Source organism: Schistocerca serialis, chromosome 5, assembly GCF_023864345.2.
Source record: "Schistocerca serialis cubense isolate TAMUIC-IGC-003099 chromosome 5, iqSchSeri2.2, whole genome shotgun sequence".
Taxonomy (NCBI): Eukaryota; Metazoa; Arthropoda; class Insecta; order Orthoptera; family Acrididae; genus Schistocerca; species Schistocerca serialis.
The window spans coordinates 601054541-601076569 of record NC_064642.1 but is presented as its reverse complement, the minus strand read 5'-3'; the positions used below and the strand labels follow the sequence as shown (position 1 = coordinate 601076569).

Here is a 22029-nt window from a genome sequence, read left to right as displayed (position 1 = left end):
CATAATGTTCAGTAACGACCATTAAAGGTGTGCAAAATAAGTGACGCGAAGTAAAAGAACACAGTGGATGTTACATAAAGAATTGTGAAAAACTATGTGGAAGATTGATGCAACATTTGTTGAATGGTGATTAAATTCAAACGGAAAAACGTATTTCTGACCGTGTTTGGAATTTTCAAAAGAATGGAACTGGTTGTATGTGTTGGTATGCTACATGGGATGAGATACACAATGGCTCCACCGTTACATGACAGAAACGAATCCATATGTGGGAGTATGTGGCAGTATAGGGGGAATTTGATCCGATCTTGCAAAAATTTTAAGATCATTTCTTTCGGCAATGAAATTTGTTTATAGTTTAAGATTACCCTGTAAATCATAAAACAGTTTTTGATGAATGTTGTTAGAAACTTCTGGACCAAACCGCTGTAATACGTTATAGATGGGAACAGAGCAAGATTTAAGAAAAATAAGACTCACTATTTCATCAGAATTATTGTCTGTAAGAAAACTGATTCGGTATCTTTTACCTTTCTCCTAAGGGCTAACGGAAATCAGTAGAGCAAAACATTTCTATTGCTATACCGTCAGTAGGTCCGACTTGGCACCATTTTGGGTATGTTAGTGCTGGGATGAGAAACATTGAGAAAATGCCTTGAACTCAAATAAGACTGCCCCGAAAAAAAACTCCATTTTTATCTAAATACGAAGGACTTGCACTGCGCGTCCCGGATAGAGGCGGGGGATGAACTTTCAGCGACACAGTAATCCCGCTCTTCAACCGATTTAAAATTGGACACATTCAATGGAGTTAAAATGGAGACCACTCGTATATGCATCAACGAAACAAAGTTCCTCGTTGCTCTGGCACAAACTGTTTAGAGAAGGAACTGGATGACTGAACGAGTATTTAATTATACAGATCCGACTGATGACCTCAGAAGTTAAGTTGCGTAGTGCCCAGAGCCATTTAATTATACAGATCAAAGACTGTTTGTTGTGTTAATTCATTTATTTATTTATTTTTTATTTATTTATGCATTTATTTTACCTGGCAGGATTAGGGCCTTCAGGTCCTCTCTTACACCTAACCAGGTAGACTCAGATTGAACGAATTTCAGTTTCTACAGAACATTAAGGACATATAACGTGTTATACAGTATTAATGTTAAAAAAATAGAGATTATAACAGTAGTACAATGATAATTATAACAATCAAAAAATAATTATAACAATCAAGAATAATAATAATAATAATAATAATAAATATGTTATATACTTAAAAGCAATTATTATTTCATCTTCCGGGTGCGCCACGGCACGTATATCTACATGATGTAACCCAGCATCCTTTAGTGCTATTGTTATCTCACTAGAGTAAGCTGGGGACGTCAACAAGATATTTTTGCAGTGATAGCTAACGTCGACAGCAGTGATGAAGTACCTGAATAAAAAGTCGTATTTGCTACGAAGTCGATAACAAGGAGAAAACAGGTCGTATGAGAATAGCCCTTGTTGTCCGTAGTAAATACACTCCTGGAAATGGAAAAAAGAACACATTGACACCGGTGTGTCAGACCCACCATACTTACTCCGGACACTGCGAGAGGGCTGTACAAGCAATGATCACACGCACGGCACAGCGGACACACCAGGAACCGCGGTGTTGGCCGTCGAATGGCGCTAGCTGCGCAGCATTTGTGCACCGCCGCCGTCAGTGTCAGCCAGTTTGCCGTGGCATACGGAGCTCCATCGCAGTCTTTAACAATGGTAGCATGCCGCGACAGCGTGGACGTGAACCGTATGTGCAGTTGCCGGACTTTGAGCGAGGGCGTATAGTGGGCATGCGGGAGGCCGGGTGGACGTACCGCCGAATTGCTCAACACGTGGGGCGTGAGGTCTCCACAGTACATCGATGTTGTCGCCAGTGGTCGGCGGAAGGTGCACGTGCCCGTCGACCTGGGACCGGACCGCAGCGACGCACGGATGCACGCCAAGACCGTAGGATCCTACGCAGTGCCGTAGGGGACCGCACCGCCACTTCCCAGCAAATTAGGGACACTGTTGCTCCTGGGGTATCGGCGAGGACCATTCGCAACCGTCTCCATGAAGCTGGGCTACGGTCCCGCACACCGTTAGGCCGTCTTCCGCTCACGCCCCAACATCGTGCAGCCCGCCTCCAGTGGTGTCGCGACAGGCGTGAATGGAGGGACGAATGGAGACGTGTCGTCTTCAGCGATGAGAGTCGCTTCTGCCTTGGTGCCAATGATGGTCGTATGCGTGTTTGGCGCCGTGCAGGTGAGCGCCACAAACAGGACTGCATACGACCGAGGCACACAGGGCCAACACCTGGCATCATGGTGTGGGGAGCGATCTCCTACACTGGCCATACACCACTGGTGATCGTCGAGGGGACACTGAATAGTGCACGGTACATCCAAACCGTCATCGAACCCATCGTTCTACCATTCCTAGACCGGCAAGGGAACTTGCTGTTCCAACAGGACAATGCACGTCCGCATGTATCCCGTGCCACCCAACGTGCTCTAGAAGGTGTAAGTCAACTACCCTGGCCAGCAAGATCTCCGGATCTGTCCCCCATTGAGCATGTTTGGGACTGGATGAAGCGTCGTCTCACGCGGTCTGCACGTCCAGCACGAACGCTGGTCCAACTGAGGCGCCAGGTGGAAATGGCATGGCAAGCCGTTCCACAGGACTACATCCAGCATCTCTAGAATCGTCTCCATGGGAGAATAGCAGCCTGCATTGCTGCGAAAGGTGGATATACACTGTACTAGTGCCGACATTGTGCATGCTCTGTTGCCTGTGTCTATGTGCCTGTGGTTCTGTCAGTGTGATCATGTGATGTATCTGACCCCAGGAATGTGTCAATAAAGTTTCCCCTTCCTGGGACAATGAATTCACGGTGTTCTTATTTCAATTTCCAGGAGTGTATTTCACAGCTGACATTCTACCGCTATGGAGGCAACAACAAGGACAAGTATTGTCAAAGAGTATGCTAATGCTGGATTTTGAACGCTTCCTTCGCATTTACACTAGACGCACGGAGCGAACGAGTAGCAGGCGAGCGTTGCCCCTGGTACGTGCGTGAGCACAGATGGCAGCAGCCAGATCGCGGGGGGGAGGGAGAGAGGGAAAGGTCGTTAGTCGACCAGGAAGCGGCGCCGGCCGCACTGACCTTGTGGCGCCGCCTTCCTAAGCCCAGCGTCCCAGGCACCGGGCACCAGTAGCAGCGCCGGCGCAGCCCACACTGGTCGCGCCCCAGCAGCAGGTAGCACGAAGCAGGCGTTAGCACCCTGCAGCGCCCTCTCCGGCTAGCTAAGCAGGCCGTCTTCCGCACACAGCTGCAGTAAGTCTGGCTCCGCTTCCAGTGGTTCGCTAAAAATTTCATTGCTTTGTTTCCTAGGTATTATAATTCGTAATTACCTAGATTTAAGAAAAAAATTTATTGCACGCAAATGTGAGTTAGAAGTAGCGAGACTTTATTAAGCGAAGTGACGATACTTAACTCATGTTTAGTAAACTAAACTAAGTTGTGGCTGTAAATATATCGAAAGAATGTCGATACTAAACTCTTGGGTAGCATAGCAGCAGGTATTGTACTCGCAAAGCTATGGAAAGAGAATTCTCGATACTTTGCTTGTGAGTATTACAGTAAAAAGTACGTAGGAGCGGTATCAACCGAAAACTATCGATACTTTACTCACGAGCGTTGTGGTAACGGACACCGTATTCGTAAAAGTATAGAAGGAAAAGCATTGGTGTCTTAGGGCATGACGATGAAAGGAGCTCAGTGATTGTGTTATAATATTTTTTTTTTGGGCGGGGGGAGGGGGGGGGGGCAAAGTCACTTCTTATGATGCCATCGTAAGAGCTTTCGGCGCTGACAGTGGCCATCTTCAGATCCTGTTCATTTGGTCAACAAATGCTCATGTGCTGTCAAACTTTTGGTCACGAAATGCCGTTTGAACAATCTGAGGATTGCCAGCAACGGGGCGAAACCAATTATGACAGTGTCATAGAAAGTGATGATATAAAATATTACACACGTACACACACACACACTTACGTATACACGAGGGTTGGAACTGTAATGGTGGCAACTATTTATTTACAGCTCGTACAAAATAGATACGTGTTTCAAAGTCTTACTGACTTTCAAAGTAGTCACCAGCATTGTGTATAACCCATTGCCAGCAATGTGGAAGACGTAGAATACTCTTAGCAGCAACAGTTGTGTTGACAGTTCGAGCGCCGCGGTCTATTGCCCGACGAATTTGTAGCAGTTCTGAACGAATGCCGTGAAGTGTCTCCTTCAGTTGAAAAATATAGTTAAATTGCGGATAATAATTGACTTAACCCTCGTACATTGGCCATAGTTACCGAAAGTTAGTTTTAACTAGAGATTTTTTGTAGGCTTAGTGGTATTGTTCTTTACGTCCGTGATAACTTGCTCTCCCATTATCTTATAGCTTGACATCGAATTCTTTGTGCACTCCGTACCACGGTATAATTCGAGTGTTTTACTTACACGAATAACGGTGAGTTACGTAAACTGCCAGACAAGAGAAACTCATGGCCAGTTGGAGAACCAACGGCAGATTTAGCGTTTTTAAGCTGACAATCGATAGACACCAAGACATCCACTATTCTGTATGAGGAATCGAAATTTGAAAGCGTCGCAGCAAAACTATAGGAGAATTCTAGCCAGGAGACGCCCTGCCATCTCTACTCGTGTTTTGTACACAACACTTTCCACATGAGCTCACATGGATACATAAAGTGGAGTCATATCAAATAAATCAGTTGGTCACGAAATCGGTCTTACACTTGCTGTCCACCTATCGGGTAATTTTGGCACAAGCGTTCACGAGAAAGATGCTAAAGTGTACTGGGGTTTCATACGTGCCAAAATATCAAGTGGGCTTTCTTGTAACAACAGTTAGGGGTAGGAATCAATTAAGAATATGTCTGTGTCGATGGTGCTTCATAACTGTAGCGCTAGAATCCTCAACAATCCCCAAATTTTTGTGATTATTGAGCTTTCCCTGATTCATGAAACAGACTTCGTCCAAAATGAGTACAACTGCACTGGATTAACGCAGCACCATGTCTGTAGTCAGTACTATCTGGGCTTGGTAGCTCCCCCAGGAAATATTGTGCTCAGCTTCGTCTTTTGTTGTGCAACGTATCAAACAGTGATGGAAGGCTACTTCTTCCAAGTCATTTATCTATAGAAATCACCATCCTTTTCGATTGTTATCTTGTGATACCACTGTTTCCCTTACACACTGGAACTCTCTTGCAAACAACGTGTGACTGTGTTTTGGAGCCGGCCCGGGTGGCCAAGCGGTTCTAGGCGATACAGTCTGGAACCGCGCCACCTCTACGGTCGCAGGTTCGAATTCTGCCTCGGGCATGGATGTGTGAGATGTCCTTAGGTTAGTTAGGTTTAAATAGTTCTAAGATCTAGGGGACTGATGACCTCAGAAGTTAAGTCTCATAGTACTCAGAGTCATTTGAAAAATTTTTGTATGTCGGATATCTCCTACGTGGATACCTGCCCCGCTAAAATGTCTCAACATTTCCACAACTAACAACTGCTTGCGGGTGCCTGAAAGTTCTGCCTGCTAGCTCTCTTGTGATCAGGTACAATGACGATACGCTAAGACTAATCGGCTGTAAACTGCAACTTGTGAACGCAGATGGCAGACCACTGAATCAGGGACTAATGTGATTTGGTATCACAAAGATGTTGCCCAGCATTAAAGTGACTATCTCAAGCCGGCCGGTGTGGTCGAGCAGTCCTAGGCGCTACAGTCCGGAACCGCGCGACCGCTACGGTCGCAGGTTCGAATCGTGCCTCGGGCATGGGTGTGTGTGATGTCCATAGGTTAGTTAGGTTTAAGTAGTTCTAAGTTCTAGGCGACTGATGACCTCAGATGTTAAGTCTCATAGTGCTCAGAGCCATTTGAACCATTTGACAGTTTCAATGTTTACTAACATTCCACCATGTCACTATCCGAAACCTGATAAGTAAAATATTAGTACGCCACCGCAAATGTCATACACTGATCGCGAAAGTAACGTTGCTGAACGTATTCACAAGTATGGTAGGGAAATGACGAAAGCTGCTGATTTATTTTCCCACCGCTACATTGTCTGCAGCAAGATCATTGTAGCATATCTGGATGTACTAGCGTGTACTACTACAATGCACATTTACTGATTTAATTCAAAAAACACTATAAAAACTGCTAGTTCGCGATGAGATCAATGCAGCTGACAGCTGACGCTACAAAAGCTGATCGATTTAGTGAAAGTAACATGGTAAGCTTAAGTATTACAAAATAAATCTCTACCACAATGCATTTTAATGAGTCATTCTACTTCTAAAACACTCAATGAAAGATACTGAGGGCATTCATTGTACTAATGTGTAATATTAGAATACTACGACATTTTGAAAGAGTGGGAGGCGAACTGCAAGCACATGTATGAGTATAAACCATGAAGTGGTGGGTCAGTCGGTAGAAGCTCTTTCGAAATGTAACTTTGCTTTATTGAAATGTCGCTTCTACACCAGTCTGAAGCTCTCCTGTGAGCTGCAAACCACAATTTAGAAAGAACCACTAACGAGTTGGTTTCTCTGATACTGTGCGTTACCGGCACGGACCTAGGTCGTCACCTGGCCCCTAGCCATTACGAGAGTGACAGCCGCATCCGGTAAACATACGCCGGCATAAGGTAGAGGAACCAATAGTCAACTCACCAAGCGAGACGCCAACGAAACGCGACGGCAAACAGCTTAGCTGGAGCGATTCGGGAAAGGATCCCATTGCGGTATGGGAGGTCTTGTTTGTCTGAACGAAGACTAAACAGAAAAAGTTACGTCCTCTTTTGTAAGGCCTCGAGACACTCTTGGTGAGGTAATTATAGCTAACTACTCTGTTGATGCAGATTGTGACGTCAAAAAATTTAGCGTGACACATTAAAAATGGAGACCCCAAATGCAAATCAAGGAAATGACGACAACATGTGTTTGGAATGTACAGTATTACATCGGTAGAAGGAGAACCTAACCGAGATCTGTGCTACAAGGAAGGAAACGTAGGGTATGACAGTCTTTCGACGAATACGTCATTAGAGAGAGAGAGAGAGAGAGAGAGAGAGAGAGAGAGAGAGAGAGAGAGAGAGAGAACCGCCAGAAGTGGAAGATAGTTGGGCCTTTCGAAGAAACAAACCCGGCATTGGTCTTAAGCGATTTATAGGAACTACCGAAAACCTGTGCCTTGCTGTTGTGCCACCCCACTTTGTATGGTTATATGGTAGAGCCCACACCCAGATCGGAAATTTATTTATTTAATACATTAATTGTGACTATCTAAATACTAAAATTGAGAGTGAAATCGAAAATATACGAAGGACGCTCAAAAGTTTTTCACAGTCGTCTCTAATTTTTTTTTATTTTTTGCAAGAGGAGAATTAAATTTTTTCAAACATATTTGGAACATTTAGCTATACATTGAGCCTACCCAGTGTAACCTCCATCAGCTGTGACGCATCTGGCCCAACGTTCTTTCCGTGATGTAAATACACTTTGATGAAATTCTGGGATTGACTTTTACACCACTTTTTGACACAGGAAATAAGGTCCTTCTCAGTATCAAATGTTTCACCGCGCAGGTGGGCCTTCAGACGACGAAAGAGGTATAAATCCCAAATCCGGACTGTAGCGAAGATGAGGAAGAATTTTCCAACCCGTTTTTTTGAATTTCACCTGCGTCATAAGGGCTCTATGGGTTTGACATTGTCATGGTGTAGTCTGATGAGCTGGCCCTGAAGCTGTGGTCTGTGGGTCTTGGTGGCACGTCGCAGCTTGTCCAATGACAAACATTAACGGTCTTGGTTATTTGTGGAGCCAGATTCCAAAAAGTCAATGAAAATGACACGACACGCATCTCAGAAGAAGCAGGCCATCACCTTTCGGCCTGCTGTGTGTGGAAGTCTTGGTTTCTTCAACCGAGGTGAACCCGGATGATGCCACTCCATGGATTGAGTTTTGCTCTCAGGCTCGGACAGAAACATCCATGTTTCATCCTGTGTAATGACGCCGTCAAAAGACTGTTTCCACTCTTCAGTAAAGGTCTTCATGAGACCCTCGCACACATTCTTCCTCATCGTTTGCAGTTCTCTTGTCAATAATCTAGGCACCCAACGTGTACAGAATTTTAATTACCCTAGTGACTGTACCAGTATTGCCACACTACCCAATGACAAAAGAGTCATTTCAGCAAGCTGCCGTGTCGTTACACATCTGTCATTTTGGATGATTTGATCACTGGTCTCCTTATTCACATCACTCACTGTTGTCGATGGTCTATCACATCGTGGATTGTCCAGTAGAGAGAAATCACCTTTTTCAGACCTCTGCAACCATCGCTGGATACTGCTGCGATGCACTGTGCCCTCCCATAAACAGGGAGCAACTTCCTGTGAATCGATGTGGCAGAGTCTTGAACTCCTTCACCGACCATTGTCGCAACCTGACATCTACTTCACGGTCCATTATGGCTCACGAGTAAATGAAAGAAAATACTTTCATATACCAACTTATAGCTAAATGTTCAAAGTATGTTCAAGAAAAATTTCGTTCTCCTCCTCCAAAAAATAAAAGAATTAGAGACGACTGTGCGAAACCTTTGTAGAAGGATATTATTGCAAACTACATCGCCTGAAAAATAGATATGCAAGAAAAAAGGTCCAACTTTAATGTAGCTTCGTGGACGTACACGCCATCGGCAAGTTTGTAAATGATTGGAGTTGCAAATTCCTGTAACAGAGTAATCAGAGTGCAATAATGCTGTTCGTGCCCAGTGTTTTTACTAGGATGGATAGGCAACATAAGAGACCCAAACCGAGACTGATGTTCAGTGATGACTGTGGAAGACACGGAAAGTCACGCATTCGTATGAGACAGCGTTATCAGTGTCTGACACAGTCTGAAAGAGGCCCTCCATTTCACCGACTGGTCGAATCGGGCGGTATCAAGATGCGTGGGGCATCCGGATGTGACAGTTGCCCAGTGCTGGACTGTATTAGGACCTCAGGGCAGACATAAAGGTTACGGTCGGCCACATCTGAGTACCACAGATATAACACGTTCAAACTTAGCCTGTGATCCGAGAACCAATGATGGACTTCCTGCAATATTCTGCGTCATCCCACAGCAGTGATCGGAGATTAGCAGCTGCTGGAGTGATTTATTTGGTTGGAGGGGACCAAGACGGTAGCTGGAGTAGGAATACCGACCCATGTGTGGGTAGCAAAATCCCCAGCCCTGTTCTCAATAGAACGTGCGCTGGACCAACCCGGACGTCATATCCATCCCAGCACCAGTATCCAGGATATCAAAGACCAGTTACAATTGTTCTGAGCCGACTTGCCCAATCTAGCATGCTTCTAGCCTAGACGGCTGTAAGTTCTTATTGATAAGTGACCTCGTACTCCCGAATTACTTTTAAATTTCACTTGGTTCTTTAATCTCTGAAATAACACCACATACTCTCCCTGGAAGTGAGGTTTCATTTAGTTCAGTATTACACTTCTGGGTGCTTCACATTTTTTGGCAGACTGTGTATTTTGATACATATGTAAAATATGTACCACAAAATTATCCAGCAGACACACGGGCATGTACAAATAGTGTGAGAGTAATGAACACCTTGACTGCACTTCAAGACACGAGAGATACGAAGCTATTCACTACATGTTAGTTCACATATTTAAGTAAGAAGGATACTGAAGGGATATGGAATGTAAATGAAAAATGCAATAATCAATGCAGGAATACCCTTTACTATATGTTCTATATATCTTCGGAGCGATATAAAAGAAAACGTTTGACAGATGCATTTAAAGCACTTTGTACGTAGCAACAGCGAAAGTACCACTACGTCATGCTTTTAGATAGTAACGAACAAATTCCCACACTAGGGCAGTAGTGAACTGGTGAGACGAAACATTCCAAGGTGTATGTCGTCTATAGTAGGACTAGGAGACAAGTTACACTCAATACTAAACAAACAACAGCGTTGCAAACAATTGCTGTAGATCATTTGGAGATTAGTAACCAATGCAATTACCCATCTCTATAATGGCAGACACTGAAGCACTATATTGAGTCGTAAGGTATTGATTAGAAGAGAATGAAGCTATCGACAAATTTCAAAATTTAGCTTCGTATTTTCTGACACCCGTTTCTCAAATACTTAATTGCAGTCGAGACAACCATGATTACAGATAATCAATATTAATGTGCATATACAGCCCAACTGTATCAGTCTTATGTCTATAGAGTGGATGAATATTGTCATCAGTGGTGCAGACCGATAGATATGCTGCTGTCACTTCAAGTGTCCACTACATTTTCGGTGGAGAAGGAACGCACAAATTTGTGGGACACTTGAGACGAATTTCATGGCCTGACACATAGATGTAACGTGATGATCACATTACACTATCACGTAAGGGAAGAACCTGATGTTGAGAGCACCACTCTTCGACAGCATAGTAACACCAGCAACATCCCACAAAAAGCTAACACAGTTTCCCTGGAGTAAAGTTAAAAATTAGCATGGAAAATGTGTAGATACCATTTGCCTTGTCCTCGGACAAACCTGTCCATTTCACACGCCTTTGATCCATCCTGCATGAGCAACTTTCCATCAGCGAAACTAATTAATAACGTTTGTTTTCTGCACAGCTGAGACCCTGAACCTGCAAGATGAAGACTGGACTCCCTACTCCGGAGCAAGTGGCCTACGTGCGGAAGCAGCTGGGGACTAGCGAAAACGACATCAGGGTGGCCATCTTGGTGATACGGAAGTGGCTGAAAATGCAGCCGCACTTACCACAAAATATAGGTAACTAGCCCAATCTGATCTCTCTACACACATCGTCATCAACATCTGTACCAGGTGCGACCCCACAGGCACGAACACACTCTTGTATACCTTGTTACTTGGAAATAAAGAGTCTCAGAATGACATCTTGACGAATTTCTTGCCACTATTCAAACCCATGCTGTGTCAGTTCATGATGGTGGCTGGCTGGAGAAAACTATGGAAGTATCTGTCTTCCCGTGGCATCCTACACATTCTCTATTGGGCAGTCCAGTCCAAGTTCTGCCGTTTCCTCAAAGCACATGTGAACCGTAGACTGATATGTTGCATTATCCTGCTGGAATGCACCTGTTCATGAAGAGTATGACAACAGGGGTTACCAAAAATGGTTCAAATGGCTCGTAGCACTATGGGACTTAACTTCTGAGGTCATCAGTCCCCTAGAACTTAGAACTACTTAAACCTAACTAACCTAAGGACATCGCACACACCCACCGAGGCAGGATTCGAACCTGTGACCGAAGCGGTCGCGCGTTTCCAGACTGTATCGCCTAGCACCACTCGGTCACACCGGCCGGCAGGAGCTACTACTCCTGCCACATACTGGCGAGTGCTATCTTCAGTAATTACGAAATTAGCCTTGTTGTATTATCCATAAATCCCTACGTCATGATTCCAGGAGCTGTTGGACCTCCTGAATCGCTGCTTCTTGTGATCTTTCACAGGTCGTACACGGACGCGTTGGTGTCTATTTCGCAACCAGAAACAGAAATAGAACAATGCCGCTAAATGTATGTCTCTACACCAAACGAGTCTCTGTTTTCTGTGCTATGGTCTCAGTTGTAAACGATTCATGACAACTTAAGGTCTCAACTCAGCTTCGCGTAATCTTTTGCCTAAGATTCGTGTTGACATGATTGTAGCCTCTGCCTAGATTTCAGGTAGCATCTTTGGGCTAGTCCTTAGAATCAGATGAAAACTGCTATGATCGTTTCATGGTGGGATCCACCTGTATAAAAACTTACATACTCTACTGAATGTTCGAATCAACATAGTGATTTTCTACAAAGTAAACAAAACTAACAGGCAACAAATATATATTAAACTCGTTTTTAATGTTTTTATTTCCAAGACTTCTTACATCTTCTTTTCCATGACAAGCATTCCAGTTGTCATACTCTGTGATACGTCTCCTCCTGTAATGTTATTCCCTTTAAAACTGTACATGTACAAGAAATTCAAAAAACTAAACTCAGTTTGGATTGAACGGAATTCATCATTCTATACTCACTCTAGTTCACAGTATATGAACTGTATTGTATGTTTTCTACACATATTTCTTTTACAGATGACGCTCGGCTGGAACGCATGTACATCAACTGTAAGTGTAGTTTGGAGCGAGTCAAGACCTCCGTAGATGCCTACTTCTCCCTCAAGAACAGATACCCAGAGCTGCTTATGAACAGGAATCCCAGGGAAATCATAGGAGTGTGTAAGAAATTCATGTAAGTACTGTAGTTCTGATACGATGTACACCATTTTCGCTACATTTCTGAAGTGTTTTGTCGTGGTAGAGCGATGTGCACTGAGTCATCTTGTCTAGATGTTTAGTTCCCATCGAGGCAAAGAGGAATGGATTATTTTGCTGCCACTATACTCGTGTATTACTGCAGCGTTATACCGTGCAGAGACATTAAAAGTTCTTGTTTTTGTGTGAAGTATGGAAGAGCCGTTTACTTTTCTTGCTGTTTTGATTTCCTAGCTCAGCTTACTAGTGCTAGCAACACTGTGGCAGTTACTAGGGCATCTTTCCGTTTTGGCTATAACAGACCATGCACTTGTAGCCCAAGGAGAAAGAAACTTCCTTAGCAAACCCGTAAGTAATTAATAGGTCTTCATCGCAGTTAACAGAATTTTGTTGCAGTGTGTACTACTTATTTTGCATGTTGTCGAATGAAACAGCATACAGCTGTTTGCGGTTGGCACTCCACAAGAAGTACTTTCACAGTTGCGGTTGTCCTGAACACAATGTTTTTTGCAACTTCTTTGGCAGTTACTTATATGTATACAGTACGTGATTACTTACAAGTTCGCCGGCCGTGGTGGGCGAGCGGTTCTAGGCGCTACAGCCTGGAATCGCGCGACCGCTACGGTCGCAGTTTCGAATCGTGCCTCGGGCATGGATGTGTGTGAGGTCATTAGGTTAGTTAGGTTTAAGTAGTTCTAACTTCTAGGAGACTGATGACCTCAGAAGTTAAGTCCCATAGTGCTCAGAGCCATTTCTTGAACTTACAAGTTCGCGGCGCCCTACATCGATAATTCTGGAATTCAGTATGTTATTGGCCCAGCCTTAGCCTTGATGACAGCTTCCGCTCTCCCAGGCACACGTTCAATCACGTACTGGAAGGTTTCTTGAGGAATGGTAGCCAATTATTCACGGAGTGCTGCACTGAAGAGAGGTATCTATGACGGTTGGGGAGGCCTGGTACGACATTGGCGTTCCATAATATCCCAAAGCTATTCTATAGGATTCCGGTCAGGAATTCGTGCAGGCCAGTCCATTACAGGGATATTATTGTCGTGTGACCACTCCGCCACAGGCAGTGCATTATGAACAGGTGCTCGATCGTGTTCAAAGTTTCAATAGGCATCCTTGAATTGCTCTTCAACAGTGGAAAGCAAGCAGGTGCTCAAAACATCATTGTAGACCTGTGCTGTGATAGTGCCGCGCAAAACAACAACGGATGCAAGCTCCCACCATGAAAATCACGACCACACCATAACACCACCGCCTCCGAATTTTACTGTTGGCACTACACACGGTGGCATATGACGTTCAACGGGCATTCGCCATACCCACACCCTGCCATCGGATCGCCACATTGTGTACCGTGATTCTTCACTCCACTGTTCAATCGTCCATTGTTTACGCTCCTTACACCAAGCAAGGCGTCGTTTGGCATTTACCGGCGTGAAGTATGGCTTATGAGCAGCCCCTCGACCATGGAATCCAAGTTTTATTATCTCCCGCATAACTGCCATAGTACTTGCAGTGGATCCGGATGCAGTTTGGATTTCTTGTGTTATGGTCTGGATAGATGTCTGCTTATTACACATTAGACCCCCTTTAACTGTCAGTGGTCTGTGTCAGTCAACAAACGAAGTCAGCCTATAAGGCTTTTATGCTGTACGTGTCCCCTCACGTTTTCACTTCACTGTCACATAGAAAACCTAGGGATGTTTAGGAGTGTGGAAATTTCGCATACCGACGTAAGACACAAGTGACATCCAATCACATGACTAAGTTCGAAGTCCGTTAGTGCAACGGAGCGCCCCATTCTGCTCTCTCACGATGTCTAATGACTACTGAGGTCGCTGATACGGAGTACCAGGCAGTAGGTGGCAGCACAATGCATCTAATATGGAAAACGTATGTTTTTTTTGGGGGGGGGGGGGGGGAGCGGATACTTTTGATCACATAGTGTATGGTAGTTTCCAAAATTCCAACCATGAAGTAAGTTAATGTATAGATAAACTAAAGACGTAAACCCGAAGTAGGAGATGTCTACTACACATCGTTCTTCTGGGGATGATTTCCTTTGCCTTCTTACAACTTTCGCACTGGCATACTCAGCCAATCACTGCCAGAGGAGGGTGTAGTGATTACTAAGAGGAAGAATTCATACTGACAACGGAGGACTGAACACCGTACTTTTGAATTTGTACAGATAAAGAGGGATAGGCTCCTAACCCGGAAGGTTTTTGTTGGAATAGATCTTCTGTTCCCTTTATTTGAACAGTGCTAGTTACAACTTCAGCACCGAGTTAGGAGACAACACAAACTACTGGGTGGCTACGGTTACTCAAGGAATGAACTGTGTAAAGTTGTAAGACCGTCAATGTGGCCTTAATCTGCCATACCGCTACGAAAAATTTTCCCAGGCTCAAATAGCAAACGTAACCCAAGCTCTCAGCGTAGGTCGTCAACAAGAGGGTTGCCGGTGAGTTTTTTGTATGCATGTAGACTGAATACGACACTAGCTTGTTGTGATCTTGCAGGCAGCTTTAGCTCTGCAGAGACCATGGCATCACGCCACGTGACATGATGTGGCGGAGGAGACTGTGTCTCAGATCAGTTGAGAAATGCCCACTGTCTGCTGTGTCGAGTCGTCAGATGTGGCAGCTAGCAAACATTTGCGGTATCTGAGTCGCTAGGTATAACGGTTTCTTCCTCCGCTTACAATGAGCCCCTTCCTTCCAGTGTGTGAGAGTTGCAGCCCAAGTGTACCTACTGAGTGGACGTAGAGTTGTAAAATTACCGCAGGCTACCACGGTAGCATTCCTGAAAACTGTGATGAGTTAAGATCTTAACCAATTTTCCTGTATGTTAGGTGTCCTGCATACATGTCGGGCGTTAGCTCATTTCGACTGCTTTATTTTCGTATGCAATCAGTGCCGTAGTACGCGGGCTGTCCAGAAAGGAAATTCCGACAGATCGCGAGATGCAAGCCACAGTGAAAACCTGATGGAGCTCTGCACAGATGTGCTGGGCAATGTATCTAGTACGCCCGCCAACCGCACCACGTTGCACTTTGCAGTTCTCAGCGCTCAGTGAGAACCTAAAGATGCCTACAAAATAGTGGTTGTCGCTAACTGTGGGTGCCTACCCAGAGATTTCCCCTGTTTTCATGTAACCCTAAGTGACATAGCTGTCATGCCTTTCCTTCTTCACGACAATAATTCTCTAGCGCACACTGCAGGGGCTATAAAGACGCTCATGCAGCGTTTTCGACGGGAAGTGTTTGATCACCCACCATGCAGCACGGACGTGGCTCCCTCTGATTTTCAACTCTGCCCTCGTCAACCGCTGGCTCGGAAAACAAAACATTTTGGCACGGACAGTGAGCTGCAGACCAGTGTAGAGAATTGGTTGGAAACACAAGCGGCTGGGTTCTATGACAAAGGTAGTGTAAAGTCGGAGCGGGGACTATGTAAAGAAGTAGCTGGAAGGTGTAGCTAAGTGTTGCAAATAAAACACCATCCTCTTGCATGGACGAGTGTCTCCAGCTGATGATATATATGAGAAAAAGTACCACAACAGTTGTATATTGAGAATGACTTTCTTGTCTCGCATGACTAGTTTCCGCAGCACATTAGCGCCGTCCTCAGGCCTCACCACTGCCAAAAGAGTTTTAGATCTCATTGGCACATTTTTTGTAGAGTCTGTGTTAGTAGTTCACGTGGGCTAGCTCTGCTCAGGAGTCTCTATTCGACCAGTCGAGTAGAGACTCTTAAGGAGACCTAGCCCACGTGTACTAGTAACAAGGACTCCACAATAAATGCGCCAAGGAAATCTAAAATTCTTTTGGCAATAGTGGGGCATGAGGAAGGCGATAACGTGCTGCCGAAACTAGCCATGTGAGACAATACAATCATTCTCAATATACAACTGTGGTGATACTTTTTCACATATAAAACGCTACGGATTCTCACTGTGGTTTCCGTTCCGCTACCGATCGGAACTTACTTCTGTAACAACTCTCGTAGATTCTCCTCGAAACCGGAAGCGGTGAAACGTCCTGAAACTAAGGATACATGAAGGGTCGCGTAAACAATAGGTATAGTAAAACTGAAATTGTCGATGTTTAATTCAAATTTTATTCGATAACAGTTGATTTGTAACTTTAGGTAAAGGGATATTGCAGGAAAATACAAAAGTCATATAGCGCTAGAAAAAAAATTTCTAAAAAAAGGTAAAATAAAAAAACGGTAAACAAAAGTAAGTCAAAAATACCATCAGTACTTCGCCGAGTCTGTATGAAACATATTTCTATTATTCATAAACGACTTTCACATGTATCAATATTAACAGGAAATGCTTGCTTCTGATTATGATGAAAAACGTTCTATCAAGTACAAAATAACAATAACTATAAGATTTTTTATGTTTGTGCATGAAAATTACACTTGCACAAAAGTAATTTCTTTGGTTACACGAACGCGCGAAAGTATTACTTATAGAATGCAATTTGTATTTCGTAAGGATGTAAAATACACAATGGACTAACACTGAACAATGTGCTGTACTCATTATGTGCAAAACAGGTAAACAAACAAACAAACGAACAAGAAAGAGAAGTCGTCGACTCCCAGTTTCTCTCCCACACATTTATTTGTTTCTTTCCCTACAGTTGCTACCAATACCGCAGGTAATCTTACCGTTTAGTACGACATTTATGTGTTGTACCAAAATTACGGAACAGTACTTTATGTAGAGCAAAACTCTTAAGTGTACGTGGTTATAATGGATTTGTGTAGACTGTGGCGCCATGTCAGTGTCGTATGCTGATGCGAGAAGGGACACGATGGTACCTGATGTCGCCACACATTCTGCTTCTCTCGAATATCACCAAGGTGGCCATTAAGATAACGTCTCCATGCGACAGGAGGATTATCGTCAACAGTGTAATGTGCCCATAATTTTTTTACACACTACAGACAGATTTTCAGTTTAATCCAGAACATTAACACAGTGTCTGGTCATCAGGAATTTTACGGCATCACCTTTCCTCGTCTTGCAATAGAGGCGGAACTATCATGTCTTCCACCACCGAGATTCAAAACCTCCGAGTGGAGTGCTACCACGCAGGGATATCACTGATCCATAACGATTTAGATCTAAAAACTTCTTACTTAGTTGTTATAAACGTAATGAATCCATTTATTGCAGCGCGAGGACATGTTTGAAATATATTGTGGTTCGTCTGGCACGAAGCCAATAGTGTTCTGTACCGCCGACCGACGTTATCTTGCAGCACGATGTTCCCGATGCCGCGGCTCACGGACAGCTGCCTGCGCGTGTCGGTAACGACGAACATCTGCGAGAATCCGGACGACTACGACCCACTCGTCATGAGCAAAGCCATCCTGCTGTGGTCGGAGCTGATGCTGCGCGAGGACTACTCGCTGGGCGACATCATGATCCTAGACATGAAGAACGTGCAGGCGGGCCACGTCCTCAAGACGGGCATCGGGCTGCTGCGTGGCCTCGAGATGATCTACAGGGTGAGTGTAGCCTTTCGTCAGGTTCAGCAAACGGAAAGAAAGTTAGCATTTTGTCCACCTTTAGCAACTGTAGTTGTATACATCGAAATAATCAGCAACTAACTTGATAACAGAAATTTTATTTCCTTGAGTGGTTTCAGGCTCTTTGTACATTTCTACAGAAGGTTGTTTTTTTTTCCTTTATTGTTATATTGAAACCTGTTTACAGGCAGGCTTGCAGCAGCATACTACGCCGCTCTTTGGCCTCAGAGAAAACACAAAGATACAAATGAAGACAATTAGAGAAAAGAAAGATGGTGGACACATAAACGGAGACAAACACTTTTTAAAATACAAGGTGCCGTTCACGGGCGTAGAGTCCAAGATAAAATTGTTCAGACACTTGAAGACATGCAGAGACGAAAATTGTTAGACGTGAGTGTGGGTGCACAAAACGAATAACACTGAACCACTGAAGCACGAAACGACGGCACACACAGAACACGAGGCGTTGATCTCTGGGGTGCGAATGTTCACTAACCGTGTACGAATCTGGGGACCTGCCAAGAGAGGAGGAGGGGGGGTGGGAGAGGGAGAGGGGAGAGCAGATGCCATGGGCAGGGGAGATAGTGGGAAGGGAGGAAGGGGAGGGGAAGCCCAGGGGAAGAGGGGTGGAGGGAGGGGATGGGGGAAAAGGAAAGAGAAGCGAGGGAGGGTGCCTAAAAGAAAGGACACAGGAAGCGGGGGGGAAGGATAAAATTTGATAGGAGGAGTAGATGGAGGGGAGGAGGACATCATCAGGGAGGGGGAACTGGCGGAAGCCACCTTGGGCAAGGAGAGGGTAAGGAGGGTGGAGAGATGGAGACCGGGTGGGACGTGGGAATACAGGCGCGGCAGCATGCGGGGGTGGGAGAGGATGGGGGAGACAAGCGGGTGAGGAGGATCGAGTTTGCGGGAGGTGTACAGGATCCGTATCCTTTTAAGGAAAAGGAGGAGGTGGGGGAAGGGGATGAGATCGTACAGGAACCGCGTGGGGGAAGGGAGACGGATGCGATAGGCGAGGCGGAGAGCATGGCGTTCAAGGATTTGGAGGGATTTATAAAAGGTAGGGGGGGGCGGAAATCCAGGCCGGATGGGCATAACAAAGGATAGGGCGGCTGAAGGATTTATACATGTGGAGGATGGTGGAGAGGTCCAGACACCATGTACGGACAGAAAGGAGCTTGAGGAGATGGAGTCGAGAGCGTGCCTTGGTTTGGATTGTCCGGAGATGGGGAGTCCAGGAGAGGCGACGGTCGAGCGTGACGCCAAGGTACTTAAGGGTGGGAGTGGGGGCGATAGGACGGCCATAGATGGTGAGATAGAAATCAAGGAGACGGAAGGACGGGGTGGTTTTGCCTGCAATGATCGCCTGGGTTTTGGAGGGATTGACCCTGAGCAACCACTGGTTGCACCAAGCAGTGAACCGGTCCAGATGGGATTGGAGAAGGTACAGATGGTTGAAATTATCGCATTATTTGCGAGGAGTGTCAACAGTAAGATGTAGCATAGTGCGATGGTTATAACTAGGGCTTTTGGTAAAATATCGATAATTATTCCAATATATTATATATATTATATTTTTCTAATATATATTCAGGGTGGTCAATTCATCGTAAGTGGGCCAAATATCTCACGAAATAAGCATCAAACGAAATAACTACAAAGAACGAAACTCACTTTGCGTGAAGGGGGAAACCAGATAGCGCAATGGTAGGTCCACTAGATGGCGCTGTCATAGGTCAAACGGATATCAACTGCGTTTTTCTAAATAGGAGCCCCCCTTTATGTAACGTATTCGTGTAGTACGTAAAGAAATATGAATGTTTTAATGAGACCACTTGTCACAGCCATCGTGGATTTTCCGTTGCACGATGGTGCATATTATGCCGGTTTACGTTACCGCTGTTCGTGAATCACGCTTCGGCGCTAAATGGAACGTAAGCAAAACATCTGTCATGGCGACCTCATCCCCATTCCCCACCACACCCGTCCCGAATCCAACTCCACTCCTGATGTTATCCTTTCCTCCCCTAACCTCCTTGGCCGCATAACGGTGGATGTCCTGGAGCCTATTGGTAGCGACCATCTTCCTGTCCTCTTCACTGTTTCAGACGGTCGTCGCCCCCGCCTCGACCCTCGTAATGACCCTCCCCCAAAGTACATCCATGACTATTGCCGTGCCAACTGGAATGCCTACCAGGATACCCTCTCCATCCAGGTCGATAGCCACCCCTTCACCTACCACCACCCTGACGATGTTACCCATGCCGCCTCCTTTCACCAGCAGACCTTGTCTGAGGCCGTGGAGGCCCATATCCCTACTGTCGCCTTCCACCCCCACCATCCTACCTTACCCCCACAGGCCGTCCTCCTCCTCCATGAATCCCGCCATCTCTACCGTGCCTTCCTCCACACGCGTGACCCGGACACACTACGACACCACTGGCAACTCCAGCGACACATTCGAAATTTGCTCGTGGCTAAGAAACGCCGGGACTAGCGACAGACATGCACCCGATTAAATGCTACCCTACCTATAAAATCGTCCAAGTTCTGGTCAGCGTTCCATCGCCTTACCGGAACTAAACTTTCCCCCTACTATCCTCTTCTCCCTTCCCTGACACCCTTAGTAAGGCCAGTCACTTTGCCTCCTACCTCTCCAATATATTTTCCATCCCCAATGATCCCCAGTTCGATTACCCCCTCTTCCCAGATGTTCGTGATCGATCTGACACCTCTGTCCCTCCCCTCGCACCTCGTTTCCAGTACTTGGACAACACTGCACACACAGAACTCAATGCCCCTATCACTACTACTCCTCACAAAACGCAACACCACTCCTGGTCACGATCGTGTCACCGACCGCCACCTTCGTGAAGCTCCTGTCTCTTTCCTCTCCACCCTGGCCAGGCTCTACAATGTAGTCCTGTCCACTGGATACTACCCCGAACTGTGGAAAACCTCCCATATCCTGATGTTCCTTAAACCTGGTAAACCGCATCCACCGTCTCCTCCTACCATTCCATCAGCCTTACCTTGGTCTTCAGCAAAGTCCTGGAATCCATCCTCAACCGGCGTATCCACCAGCATCTCCGCCAGCACCGCCTCCTTCCTGTTACCCAGTGTGGCTTTCGGCCGTCCTTCCCTTCCGATGACCTTCTCCTTCACCTTACTCATCTCCTTTCCGACCAGCTTAATTCCTGTCGCTCTGCAATCTTCCTCTCCCTGGACCTCGAACGTGCCTATGACCACGTATGGCATTCCGGTCTCCTCTTCAAGCTCCAAACCTTCGCCGTTCCCATTAACTACGTCCGTCTGATCGGCTCCTTTCTCTCCCACTATCCTTCCTACGTCACCATCCATAATACGGATTCCTACACCTATTTTCACTCTGCCGGTGTGCCCCAATGCGCCGTCCTCTCCCTCCTTCTGTACCTTTCGTATAAGGCGGACATGCCGCCGCCGTCACCCCCCGTCCACCTTCTCTAGTTTGCAGATGACACCGCCTTGCTTGCACTTGCCCCCACCCTGCAGCGCTCCCAACACCTTCTCCATTCCCATTTTGACCAGTTCACCACTTGGTGCATCCAGTGATTGCTCAAGGTCAATCCCTCCAGAACCCAGGCGATCATTATAGGCAAAACCACCCCTTCCTTCCGCCTCCTCGATTTCTATCTCACCATCTATGGCCGTCCTATCGCCCCCACTCCCACCCTTAAGTACCTTGGCGTCACCCTCGACCGTCGCCTCTCCTGGACTCCCCATCTCCGGACAATCCAAACCAAGGCACGCTCCCGACTCCATCTCCTCAAGCTCCTTTCTGTCCGTACATGGTGTCTGGACCTCTCCACCATCCTCCACATGTATAAATCCTTCAGCCGCCCTATCCTTTGTTACGCCCATCTGGCCTGGACCTCCGCCCCCCGGCCTGGACCTCCGCCCCCCCTACCTTTTACAAATCCCTTCAGATCCTTGAACGCCATGCTCTCCACCTCGCCTATCGCATCCGTCTCCCCTC

General features: G+C 45.8%; 1 protein-coding gene across 1 annotated transcript in view; it reads left to right on the top strand.

Moving 5' to 3' along the window:
* LOC126480747 (alpha-tocopherol transfer protein-like) overlaps positions 1-22029 on the top strand; it is a 125873-nt gene that overhangs the window by 73950 nt on the left and 29894 nt on the right. Inside the window, exons 2-4 of the mRNA XM_050104026.1 lie at positions 10787-10946; positions 12274-12430; positions 17741-17990. Coding sequence (XP_049959983.1) covers positions 10808-10946; positions 12274-12430; positions 17741-17990 — 546 coding nt within the window. The 5' untranslated portion in view covers positions 10787-10807. The remainder of the gene's footprint in view (positions 1-10786; positions 10947-12273; positions 12431-17740; positions 17991-22029) is intronic.